A 13,687-nucleotide genomic window follows, 5' to 3' on the forward strand; every position below is an offset into this window, starting at 1 on the left:
CTACACTCAGGTTCAACAGGGAAGAATAATACTCAAGGAGTATCGTGTGCTGTGGAGCACAATGGAGGCCTTTGTCCAGTTTAACCTTACTGGTCCTTTCTCTTTAGGGCTTTCTCTGTGCAGTGAGCAATTGAACTGGGCCCATTGTCTGGGCATCTTCATGTCCCATCTGGAGTTTTTCTCTCTACCTCATATTTCTGTATTCAACATGAGAAGGTTCCAATTATTGACTTGGGGAACTTAAGGATGACAGATGCCCTATTCGAAGATTTTGAATTTTAAGTCATCAAATTATTTGCCATTCCCACCACACTTCGTCTGAGTTTAAAATTTATTTGAAACTTATACTTCAGAAACTCTCTTAAAAGCTGGAAAACAGAACCACTGCACTATAGATTAGTCAAACTATTTTAAAAGCAATTGCCTATAATTGCTAAGGCCTTAAAGGGATTTCACCAGTTAGTCTCACTAAAAGACTCTGTCTTTTAGTGACTCAGGACTCTGTCATTGTCTGAATAAAAACGCGTAGTAAATTATACTAGGTGAGAGGAAAGATTCTGTCAATACTATGCACACTAGTAAAAGCCATCAAAGAATACAGAATAGTGCATCTTGGGGGCATGGATTTTTTCTCTCATAAAGTTGTGAAGCAGACACATGTAAAGAATATATGTGTTCAAGTTTTGAACAAATAAAAATCAGTTTTTGTGTCATTTGCTCTGATTCACCACCATCCAGTTTACCAGTATTCCTTTTGGCCCTGTTTTCTTGGCTGAAGTTTGATTTCCCTTCTCTTTTTATGGCGCCTTAAATCAAGACATAAAATGATATTTTCCAAGGAAGAAAAATTCACTGATTTGGGATTAGATTAAATAGGACTTTACAGGTTTTCACGGAATTTTCTCTTCTCTCTCATTAGAGGGGGTAAGAAAAAAATATAAGCTGTCCCCTTGGATTTAATAGCACCATTCCCGTTCCAGGCCAAATCGGGAAGTGGGGACAGGACTGAGGGAGCATTAAGGTCAGGCCTGGGCCAGCAGTCCCACAGGCCCAGCCCGTGCCTGAGATCCATAACTGGGAACCTGGGCTGCAGATCACAGTCCACTGCCTGGCAGAGAGGAGAAAGTGCCGGTTTTGTGACTTCTCCACAATATGGTGCTGGCGCAAGACACTTTGGCACCTCTTGTGTCCCTCATCCCTCCCACTTAGTCCTATCTTTGAGAGTCCTAGAGTAAGCTAAACATCCCCCACTCCCAGGTTCTCTCGGAGCAGCCAAAGCATATGACTAGGGGTCTGACACCCCCCAGTTGTGGTTGTCTGTCTCTCTATCCATCTGCCTGACTCCTTCCCCACACTACCTTCTTGGCAGAATGCCCTTTGGAAAGTTAAACATTGCTTCCAGATGGAAGCAGAACACGGGAAGGGAATTGTATTCATTTTTACATCACTGGAAATGCTAGGAAAGAGAAGAGTCCAAGGTAACCTTTGTGAACCCCCCCAAAAAAATATTCATCTAAGTTTTTTTTATGATAATGCTCCATGCTGGTGGGGCCGTGGTGAAAGGGAAGAGGCAACCCCCATACACTGTTAGTGGGAATGCAATTCAGTAGAGTTTTTGAAAAGCTTTCTGAAAAGCTATTTGCTAGGATGTATCAAGACCCTTAAAAAAAAAGTGCCTAGCCTTTGACCCACTAATTTAACTTCCAGGAATTTACACTAAGGAAACAATTGGAGACACAGGCAGTGGTCCTCAACAAGGATGTGAGTTGCAGCACTATTTATAATAGCTAAAGGGGGATAATGATCTGAATGTACACAATAAAAGAATGGTGACATCAATCAGGGTATACCATACAATAGAATACCCTGTTGGCATTTTAAACCTATGGTATTAAAGGCTATTTAATGACATTGGAAAATGCTTTATTTAGTGAAAAAACAGGCTACTAAACTATGTATGTAGTGTTATTCTCCCCCCAAAAAAGTGAAGAAACATGCCAAAATATTAACAGTGATTATCAGTGGTATAAATTACGTATGATTTTATTGCTTTTCTTGCTGTTTGGTATTTTCCAATTTTCTACAAGGCTGTCTGTAATTTTGAGTATCAGAATTTAAAAAGATTAGCTTTCTCTTTAATGGTCAGCTTACTGCTCATCTTGTACCAGCTCAGGTTTTAGCTACTGTGGTGTGGAGACCAGAGAGGGTCTGCCACATCCGTCATCAGATTGGGCAGCCTGCCGGGGCAGCCCTGCCCGCATCATGGCAGACATGCCCTGGCTGGTACAGCAGACGTTCCATCATTCAAGTGAGTCACCACAGAAGGGTGTCAAGCTGATGATATTGCCACACACTGTACTCGAACTATCAGCCACAATCCAGCATGTTGCCAGGCCTTTTAGCCTTATCTTCCTAAACCGTTATTTCTTCACTGTCCAGTGAATGTCAGAGGGACTGACTGGGACTGTCTGACTCCTTTTGAGGACACTGTGGACCAGCAAACTAAAGGTGATGCAAGCCTTCCAGTTGAATCCAAACCAGACCAGCAAATGTTCCTTCCATGCTAAAGTTTAAGCTGTTGTTGTTGCTGTATTGGGCCTTGATTTTGGGGCCTGGTGGGACACCCAGGAATATTTAGGGTGAAAAATGTGCTGGGGCATTCAGCTCAGATACTCTCATCTGGACTCTGTGGATTGTGGAGAAGCCTTCGGGGGTCATCTGCTAAGGTGGTAGTTATAAAATTATTTTCTCCCATCCTAACCTCAATCATTTGTTATATTTGGCCTCATTAGTGGGAAAAGAGTCTGAGAAGTTGATATTAGAGGTTTCAGAGCCAGTAGCAAAACTGACTGTTGTTTGTCTGTTTTGTTTTCGGTTTTTTAGGGGTGAGATTTTTTTTGTCTTCTGTTATCATTTTTTCAATAACCTATAGCCAGACATTTCTGTAGTGAAACTGAGAATATAAGATTATACAGTCTTGGACCATTATCGTCATCCCTGTGCATCTTATTCCCCACCTATATGTTCTCTGAGTTGCATCAAAACTAAAATATAATGTGCTCTTTTTTTCTTGGAGGAACATTTTTACGTTTGCAATCATTGTGTTGCTGCAGGCATCAATCATTATGGTATATAAAAATAAGTGTTCGATAGTATTTGTTGATAGTGAGTTTTGTTGATATGACTCTGAAGCACAAATAAAACGTGGTAATTCCATCAGTAGTGGAATTTTTCTATAAAATTCTTTTTCAGATTTTTTCTATAAAAAATCATAGAAGTATTGTGGAGTATACATTTTATTATTATACTAAAACATAGTGGTAATAAATTTTAAATTGTGGTCATTTTATAGCAAACAAATGTTCTGCTATGACTAAAACACAAGCAAAACGTAATTCCATTAGTTGTTAAAAATTACAGTTAATACTGGCAATTGACCTTGGGATTGAAGAGTAAGTTCTTATAATTGTATGAATACCTGCATTCCAACCGCACCCCCAGGTAATTTCAGCCGTGTACCATTGGCCAAGAACCACTTAGATATCCAAGGATGTAAAGAGACGTTCAGAACCCACATTGTGTTCTTAGAATATGTTTCCAACTATGCTTTTTTTAGGCATAATTTTTGGTACAGATGAGATAGGAAGCTGGAGGTGTTTCCTACTTATAAAAGCCACTAAAAAGAAAAGAAAAAAAAAATCTCAAAAAAAGTCTTAAGGACTTTTTAATTGTCTTGTGGTGACTACTGACCAGAGGAACAGATTAGTCCAGGCTTCTGGGTCTGGGTTGCTCTCTTGAACCTTCAAATTGTCCCTGGTCAGAACTCATGTTCCTGGGCTGGCCTGCACTTGGGAAGTCACCACCAGGCCTTGCTGACCAGGTCATTATCTAGTGGGGCAGGTTATGGTGAGAGGCCTTTCCTACCAGCTGCAACTAGGGAGTCCTCCCACTGAGGACTGCACAGGAGACACAAGGCAGCACTCTCTCCCGGGGCTCGAGGCAGTCAAGTGGGAGCAGGTATTAAACTAATAATAGAATAATTTATCCCTCACCTGATGAATCTTACTGTCTTATATTACAGTGGTTTTTTAATCTGCCCCATCTTGTCAAATGCGTTTTAAGTTCTCAAGGTTAGGGACTTGGTAAATGCTATGTTGTATTCCATTTATTGTCTTGATCATACTAGGTGCTCAATAACTATTCTTTGCTGGATTAATTGAAAAAAAGAAAAGCCATATTCTTTGAATTTAACCTCTTCTATTTTATGAATTCCATCTGCTGTATGAATCTACCAGACAGAAGACTAGAGGCAAGATTGGGGATTTTGTTGGAATTTACAATGTGTTGAATCTTATTGAGTCTCTCTGTTGCTGCATTCCCATTTTCCCTTGCAAATGTGGTAGACATCTAAAGGAAACTCATAAATCAGTGGTTAAGAAGGCTTCTGGTGCTATGGTTGGGTCTATAAAGAAGCTTAGCACAGTGTAGAGGGGAACAGAGCAAATCCTGCCACCCCAGAGGCGGTCCACTGTGGCAGCAAGAGCCCTGGACTTGGAGCCAGGGGCTTGGGGTCTGAACCTTGGCCGTTTCACTTACAGGCTGGGTATCTTCAGACAAGCCTCAATCTGGCCCAAGTTTCCACATCTGTGAAATGGGAATTATAATAGTGCCTCTTTGCTTTTGGGTGGGTTAGATGTGATTCATTAATTGCTCAATAATTATTTATTGAATACCTACAGACACTATTTTAGGCATTAGAGATACAGCAGTAAACAAAGTGGACAAAAATCCTACCCTTGTAGAATTTATGTTCTAGAAATATAGTACACATAATGGCATTTAATAAATGTTTCATTCAATTAGTCTGAGGATACCTGATGAACTCACACAATGGATTTTTACTGTATAATATTTCCATAGGTATTTATTTACAATCGTAGGTCATTAGGGCCGTTATTGGGTCTCATGTCTGAATCGGGTATGTCCTACTAAGGAGAATATTTATGTGTTCTTGATAAATCCCACTATGTTTAGAAAATCTGTTCCCCGGGAACTGGAGTGCTGTCATTTTCATCTCCATAAACTTCTTGGACCAAATTATCCAGCAGTCAGCTGAGGCCCAGGGGCTACAGGTGCTGTTGTGGCCAGGTGGTTTCCACGTTTTCCCAGTCGTGGGTGTTTGCACTGTCTCTAACTTAATGTGATTTTACAGAGTTGCTGAGATGTTTGTTTGTTTGTGTAATTTGTAGAAATAAGTCAAAGGGCTAGCATGACCAGTTATAATCCACAAACCATATTTTAGTGAGTAATTTCAACCTTTCCTCTCCAAACGTTTGATCAGCTACCCATCAAAGAACAAAATGACAGATTTAAGGTTTCAGTTCCTCATTTTTTTCATTGCCTTCCCTCTGGGGCTTTTTCTTTGAGCGTCAAAATGCCCAAAATCCATAAAAAGAGAAAGAGCAGGCCTGGAAAGCAAACCTCAGAGGAACTGCATGTTGCCCGTAATCGCATGCCCTCTCCTGAGATGTGTGTGTCCAGACCCGTCCTCCATCCACTATCGTTTTCCTAATGCAGTACTTCTCCGAGTCTCCAATGGCACACAGCCCATTTAGTTAAAAATGTAAACAGGAAATTGTTTTCTGGCTGAATGGCCTGTATGGCCCAGAGAAATGGTCGTTTTTGCTGAGACACAACTTTAAAAACACTCACACAGCAGTGGAAGCTGAAGGCCGATTATAAGCTAGCCCTGCCCCAGACAGAGGCTGGTGATAGGATACAAGTGTGGGAACTCAAGTACGTGGGTTCAGGGCATTTTTCAGTGGTGACCAAAGGCACAATGGACGTGACTGAAGAAGCTCCTCTCACCTAGAAAGCAGTTGTTCTGCAGAGCAAAGAGACACGTTAGTGCTCTGAGGAATTATGGAACAGGCATTATTTGGAAGGCACGGAGGTTTGGTCTGGAGAAATGTGACTTGGCACTGACAACATGTCCTGGGTTTCAGTGCTCCTGTGGTCTGCTCCAGCTCCCCGACATTTGGCCTCCCATGAACCTCCTGTGCTCCTGTTGTGGTTTCCCTGTGTGCTGACGAGTATTCTGGTTGTTATGTCTTGCAGCCCCCCGAATCCAAGCCCAACTTCACCCCTCTCGCCTTCTTGGCCCATGTTCTCGGCGCCATCCAGCCCTATGCCCACCTCATCCACGTCCAGCGACTCATCCCCCATCAGGTCTGTTGCAGGGTTTGTTTGGTTTTCTGTTGCTGCCGTTGTTCTCTCATTGGCTTGGTCCTCTTTTCATGCAGTGTTCAACCTCCTCGTCAACTTTGTTCCCTGCCATCCAAACCTGCACTTGCTTTTTGACAGGCCAGAAGAAGTGGTTCATGAAGACTCCAGGTAAAATCACGGATGATGACCAGTCCATTCCCGTCCCCAAAGCTGGTCAGGGATGACGGGGGGCCAGCCTCTGCCCTCCTGTGATTACAGCCTAAGAGAGCAAAGCCGGGAGGGACCACTTGCATGAACCAGCATGGCATTTTCCACGCCCTTCTGAACCCTTCCTCTGGTTTCTGAATTAATCTGTGATGCCTGGAGTTTGGGGAAAGAGTGCCTTCTGAATGGGCTGCTGTTTGGATTGCTCTCTGAATCATGGGGCTCTCTGTGCTTTGGTGTAAGATAATACCAGAGGGAACAGTGCTGAGGCACGTACCAGCCTTTTCTTCTCTCTTTTTTATCAGGTAGCATCAGGCAACATTTATTTGTGGGTTGGGGTATCAGCAGTGAGCACTGACACCTAGTTGCTGAGACCAGACCACTGGAAGAGAGACAAATATAACACAGAATAAAGGATCGAGATATGAAGTGATTTCTCTTTAAATCGTTCCTGGCCATCTCCTTCCCCTCTGAGCACTCCCAGGAATCATCTGTGCTCCGAGCCCACTTCTGTCTCCATGTCATGAACCCTTAGCTCTCATGGGAACAGGGTTGACCTAGTTTCTCTCCCCAAGGGCTGTGCTATAGTTTTCCCTGCTTTAATGACATCCAGACTTAATTCTTTGCACTTGAGCTCTTTGGAGAAAAGAAGCTGTTTAAATCCAGGAAAAGAATTAATAAAGATCTAATGAAGATCCTGCAGGATCCCTCTGCTGTGTAGGTCCTGAGCATGTGTGTCTCACGACCTTAGTCTCTGCTTTCAAACAGCCAGAATGTAGACCCCAATTATAAGCATCATATGCATTTTGGGCCTTGGCAGTATTTTCTTGTCCATCTTTTTCTCATTGCTGGTTTTTTCCTAAGGGGTGAGTCCAGCAGCGAGGCTTAAATAATTTATAATGCTGAGTCTCACTTTTAAAAAAAGAAAACCCCATGCTATTTATATATGAAGATGTATATTTATTACTTTATTCTCCTCCAGGCACTTTCATATCTATCATTTCGTTCTATCCTCATGTGAGAATGAGAGGAGAAATGGTCTGAACTCTATTATAAAGAAAACTAAGGCACAGAGAGGTGACTTGTACATGGTCACATGACCAAATGAGAGCCAATCCAGAATTCAGGACTTCTTGCCCTCAACCCAGCACTCTTTCCTCCAAACCTGTGGGTGACCCCAAATTTAAGTTTCCATGCTGCTCCTAGCCCCAATGCCTGGCCTGCTCCTCTAGGTTTTCTATCTAACTTTGCCCTGGAAGATGGGAAATATAGTTTTACAGTATATTCTTTTATCCTCACCCTGGGAATAAGGTAAAAATTCAGATCATGTTTTCTTGACACTCAAGTTATTTCTGAATTATTTCTTAGATGTATTCTGGGGTCTTTGGGAGACGTTAACTTTCTAGGACACCAACTATGGCATGGATTGTTCTGATTAGATCACTGTTTGCCCCAAGAGGACCTGAACCAGAGCAAACTACAGTGACCAGAGACAGTTACCTTCCAAAATACCTCACTCATTCATAAGAGAGACTTGGGCATTGGGAAAATGTGGCTCCTTCATTTTGATCAAAGGGAGTAAAATATTCAAAACATTGGCCCCTTGGACAGAACCAGTTAGGGCCTCAAGGCCTCAAGGCAATAGAATCATTCAACTGAAAAACTGAAATGTACCCTCTCCTTGAGGGTATTCACTTTCTTCGTGTCTCTGAGCTCTGGGGCCCTGTTGCCTGTCCAGTATCTCTACCACTCTACCTCTCCACTTCCTTCCATCTCCCAAGGTATTTCCAGGTTTTTTTCTTTAGCTACTCCTTTCCATCTCCCAAAGTATTTCCAGATTGACAGAGGACAGTGGCAGTAGAATCTGCTCACCTCGTGTGTTTGGGGTCATGGTTACTCGGTACTGCCCACTCTCACCATCATTAAAATAGCCCCATTTGACAATGCTGTTCTACAATCCTTTAGGAAGCTGCCATTTTGAAATACGTAAGGCAGAGTAGGACTTGGAATTGGTTGTCACTAAGCTAAATATGTGTGCTGAGCTGAGCACGGATAGGGGCATTGCTGGGGAGCATGCCCATCAGAGCTAGCCAACAGAGAGGGCCAAAATCCCCTAACTGCTGTTGCAGTGTACAGCCAAGAGGTGGGGGCATATACCCATTATTCAGGTCCAGTAGGGCCTTCCCCCACATCCACTTCCAGAACATGAAGCTTCAGATTTCTTTCCCTGGGCAGAGCTTTTAAATGTAAATACTTAATTAGACCTAGTTAATGGTCCCATGAACTTCTACATAATGTCTCCTCTGGAAATGGCTTCCTCTCCCCTCTTCGAAGCATTTCTAGCGCTTATTAGTTCAAGCTGAGGAACTAAGATGCCTTGCACAGCACAGCAGAGCAGGAGTCCTAGAGGAGCATTCCCTTCACATTTCTCTTTCCTTTCACTTCTGAAAGTGAAACACTCCCTGCCCCAAACCCATAACTTGCATTTGCACGGGGGCCGCTGGAAATTGTTCCTAAATGATCCAGCCATTGCGACCTGCGAGTCTAGCTGGGCACCTCCCTGTGGTGCTGTACAATGGAGAGTGGGTCGTCATTTTGCAAGGCTTGCAAGGGCGTTTGAGGGAAACTCCTCTGAGTACTTTCCTGGCCTCATGCCATGCTTAGAGGGGAAAATTAAAAATGAACTAGCAGAAGGTTCCAAACTTATTTGTGCCCTTGAAGGCCCAGCTGAGGTCTGAAGGGCGCTGTCACAGGAGCAGCCAATGAGCACCCAGGCTCTCTGTGTCCAGTGTTGAGAGGCATTGCGAAGAAGGGGGAGCCAGGGAGCCAAAGAACCAAAGATGCTTGGTGGGTATTTTTTATTTTTTCATCAGAGCCAAAGCCTACAAACACAACCTCTTGCCAACAGCGTCTGTTTTGGTAGGAACCCTACCTAAAGCAAACTGCTCCAGGCTTTTAAGAGGGAGTATGGCATGGGACACTGGACGTTTTGGGCTGACAGACTTAAAAGGATAAGACTTTCCCCTGGGTACAGTTGCCAGATTTAGCAAATAAAATGAAGATACAGGACACTCAGTTAAATTTGAATTATAGATAAACAACAAATGATTTTTTTAGTGTAAATATGCCCCATGCAATATTGGGACATACTCATACAAAAAAAGTATTCATCATTTATCTGAAATTCAAATTTTACAAGGTGTCTTGTATTTTATTTGGCAACTCTAGTCCTAAGGAACAGGAGTGGTCCTTGTAAAAGCATCCCTCTGCCATCCCTCTCATTTCTGTGCACATCCTAAGTGGAGGGGGCCTCAGGGAAAAGAGCCTCTCATAGACTCAGTCACCTGTTAATTTGAGAGGAAAGCAAGGCCGTTTCCTGACCTTTGTTTTTATTTGTAATGTACCATTTTATTGTCTCTTCATTATTGAATTCCAAAATCCTAATATTAATGGAAAATTATGCCTCTTGAATGATAATCTTGGGCACCTGAGACCATTCCCTTTGCTTTCTTCCTGCCAGATATGCCAGTTGGTTTCCCTGGCTGGCCCCTTTTGTGTCCCATTCCCTTTATTTATTGTGGTTAATGAATAACCTCTATGAAAATCCAGCTGGAGGAGCCTTGCCTCAGATGATCTTTCCCTCACCTTTTATTTCCCCGTCCCCTGTCTCTTTGCTCTCTACCCACCTCAAGGGCCAGTGGCCCTAGCTAATGTTGACTGGATTCTCCTTCCCCCTTCCGTGTCATGACAGGCTCTCCTTGCCTGTCGGTATGGGCCTGTAGCTGTTTAAGCACTTTTCACAACCAGGTGACTCCTCATCTCTGCTCCCTATTCCCTCAGAAAAAAAAAACCAAAACTTTTTTTTCCTCCCTGGAAAGCTGCACATTGGATGTTTGGCCCTTGCTAGTCAACACGCAGACTTGGTTTTGGGTAGATCACAGAATGTGCCCCTTGTCCTGAACTTGATTCTGACTGTATATAATTGGACAGGAAGAGCTGTTTTCCATTTGGAGCTGATGAATCCTAAAGGCTCTCTTCCCTTCATTCCCAGCAGACTCACTTTATTTTCTCCCACTTTCCTAATTTTCTCCCACCTGGCCATCTTCTCTTGGCTACTAGAAGACCAGAGAGAACACTAAACTGCACCCTGGCAACAAATTCTGGATGATCACTTACTCTAATCGTCCTGACAAGAGATCTTTTAAGTCATCTTTCCTGCAGTTTTTGTGGAGCCAAGACTGGATGTTTTAGATGGCTGGCCCTGGTATAAGTGTCTATCCATCCATGGCTCCTCTTTCCCAAAGAGAAGCTGAACTTAGTGACTCCAAGAAATAACAGTCACATAATGACCCAAGACGCCCTGCCCCTTCTGATTCTGTGTGTTTACGCGAGACTAGGCCAGTCTTCAGCTAAATCTCATTTGGCCCCTAGAAATCAGTGCACCATGGGAGAGTTAGCATCACTGGCTTCTTGAGGCTTTTAATTAGTCAAATGACGCTAAAGTAAATAATATCCCTTGAATAACTGTCTAACCCAGAGGACCTACTTGCTCTTTTTTGATTCTGTCCTTGAGTCCCTAAGTGTACTTCCTCAGGTGGCTTGAAGGGAGAAGGAGATTGCTTTTGGCAAAGAAAGAGCCAACTTTTGACTATTAAATGTCATTTTTCTTATGACCCTGAGAAGTCCATAGATTGTTTGAAACTAGTTAACTATCAAAGCAAAAATAGATAGAAGGTTAAAAAAAAATGATAGAAGATAGAATTTACCAGTTCTTACAACTTACTATCTAGAACACGGGTTACCAAACTGTGGCCCATGGGTCAAATCTGGCCCACTACCTGTTTTTTGTAAATAAAGTTTTGATGGACACAGCCACACTAATTCATTTACATGTTGTCTGTGGCTGCTTTCCTGCTACAATGCAGAGTTGAGCAATTGCATCAGAGACCGTTATGGCCCACAAAGCCTAACATATTTACTCTCTAGCCCTTTGCAGAAAGAGTTTGCCAAGCCCTGCTTTAGAATGGTGGTTCTCAGCCCTGGTTGCATACTAGAATCACTTGGAGAGCTTTTTAAAAATACTGATGCCTATATTTATATCTGCAAGTCGGAGTAGAACCCAGACATCTACACTTTCTCGAAGTTCCCCAGATGATTTTGATGCGCAATGAGAGTGATTGTCAACACGCCTTAGAGATGAGAAGGGAAAGAAAAGCGCATGCTGTCCTCTCTCCTTTCTTCCTCACCACATTCCCCGTACACGTTCACATGTGTGCTCATGCACACACATGTGTAACTGCTCACGCACACACACACACCCCTTGTCTATTCCCTGCCCTCCCCTTGGGGTCGGGGAGTTCCAGCTCTGGAATCCCGCTCCACCAGCCCGATGAGAAATAAGTAACATTGGGAGAGCTAATGTTAGCCCATGGCCTGAAGCCGAAACCCGGCTTTGCTAGAATTTCTCCTTTTTGACTCACTGAGCATTGCCAACTTTCAACAGGGTCTGTTGGGTGTGTTCTCCAGAGCAACTTGGAAGTTCTTTCCTGCCCCACCCCCCTCCTCCTGAGCTTCTCTTGCACCACAAATGGGGCCCTGCCTGCCCGGCCACTGTTCAGCTGTTATAACTTCTAGGTAAAGTTTTAACATGGCACAAGGTGACTCCACAAGAAGTGTGGTTTCTTGGGGCTTATGGCTTTTCTCTGACTATTTCTCATTTTTCTCTGGTGACCTTTGCAACTTTTCCACCTCATGTTTTGCCATCTGGCTGCCTTGTCAGGCTCTTCCCACGAGAGAGGACGAGGTGGCTTGCAGGGAAGGGGAAGAAGAGAGACTGAATATCTGGGGCTTTCAGAGGGTTTTAAAAAACTGCTCAATAAACCTGTTTTCACACAGCACACCGTTCCGGAAGGCAAAAGCCTTGTATGCCTGCAAAGCTGAACACGACTCAGAACTCTCATTCACAGCAGGCACGGTCTTCGATAATGGTGAGTTTCTCATCCCCTTGCAAAGCTATGGGAGGGAAAGCAAATAAGTAACTGGTGTTTTCAAAGTTCCTACCTAAGGAGAATCTCAGTAGAATGGGTAAGACTGTAAAGGAGTGTGTGGGTGTGTCTTTTCCCAAAATAAGAGAGCAGCAGCAGGACTCGAGGAGACACTGTCAAGAGGAGATGGGTGTAATCGGCTCTTCATTCTGACTGAGGCAGTCTCACCAAGGTGTGGCCGTTAAATGCCATTGTACCTGCACAGGACTCAGCCCTGCACCTGGCAGTGGCTTTGAGAGTCTGGGGGCAGAATGAAGGGTAGGGGATAAAGAAGTGGAGAACAGGGGTCCTGCCAGTGGTCAGAAGCACAGGGTGGAGACTGAGGCCACAGGTTCTGGTCCCCTTTCCTTTTGGGTTCAGTGGCATTTACTGTCCATAGCAGGCGAGGCCGATTTCTGAGATGGAAGGGGATTGGGCAAGCTCCAGGCCAATAAGGCTCACTGTGTCCCTGCTCATCCTCCCTCTAACTGTTGGAAGCACGGACTAGACCACCCCACAGCCAAAGCACCCTGCACACTGCCAGCTGTCCTGCTCGGGAGTCCTGGTGTGAAAACCGTTACTGCCACCTGCCCCATAGAACTCTGCCCTGTAGAACTAGGAACTGGTACTTGCTTGATGCACCATTGTCTTGTTTCTTTTTGTTTTCCTTCCTAAAAAAATCGTAATTTTTTTAAAGTGAGAATTGATGTCTAATTTGTCATAATTTATCATTGACCTAAGAGAAAAATCAGGATTCTGGGGAAAAGCCCAAGTTGCTGTTACAGCTGAGATTTTCCCCAAATGAAATTCTCCTTTGGGGATCCTCTTTCTGGATCCCTGGGTAAAAGAGTCTGTTTATTTTGCTCAAAGCAAAAGCAGCTGCCTGGTTTCCGGAACTGGACATTTTCTCTGGCTCCGTTCTTGATCTCAGGTGGGTGGGGGCAAAGTCTCAGGAAGGGGTGAATGCGCATTGCCCAAGTGCTCCCCATCACAGCTGGGCAGCCCCACCTTGGCCTGGACCACGCCTCCTACGGCCTGCCTGAGACCCAGAAATACCGAGCAGCCGAGGCTCCACCCAGCGCTGGAAAGCCTGACTCTAGATTCAGGCCACCAAAGTGTGGATTCTGGCTTGACCACTTGCTCCTGTGTAACCTCAAGCAGTCACTTAACTTCTCTGTGCCTCCTCTGTCATATAAAGATTACACTACCTACCTTATAGGGCTCATGAAAGAAAA

General features: G+C 44.0%; 1 protein-coding gene across 4 annotated transcripts in view; it reads left to right on the forward strand.

Annotated features, from left to right (window-relative positions):
• ARHGAP26 (Rho GTPase activating protein 26) overlaps window positions 1-13,687 on the forward strand; it is a 419,023-nt gene that overhangs the window by 391,717 nt on the left and 13,619 nt on the right. Inside the window, exons 21-23 of one of the 4 annotated variants that reach the window (XM_058543040.1) lie at window positions 6,118-6,228; window positions 6,364-6,393; window positions 12,325-12,416. In XM_058543040.1, coding sequence (XP_058399023.1) covers window positions 6,118-6,228; window positions 6,364-6,393; window positions 12,325-12,416 — 233 coding nt within the window. Of the gene's footprint in view, window positions 1-6,117; window positions 6,394-12,324; window positions 12,417-13,687 lie in introns of those variants that run through there. The other 3 variants (XM_058543059.1, XM_058543030.1, XM_058543051.1) reach the window with 3 other exon arrangements.

This window comes from Diceros bicornis, chromosome 1, assembly GCF_020826845.1.
Source record: "Diceros bicornis minor isolate mBicDic1 chromosome 1, mDicBic1.mat.cur, whole genome shotgun sequence".
NCBI lineage: Eukaryota > Metazoa > Chordata > Mammalia > Perissodactyla > Rhinocerotidae > Diceros > Diceros bicornis.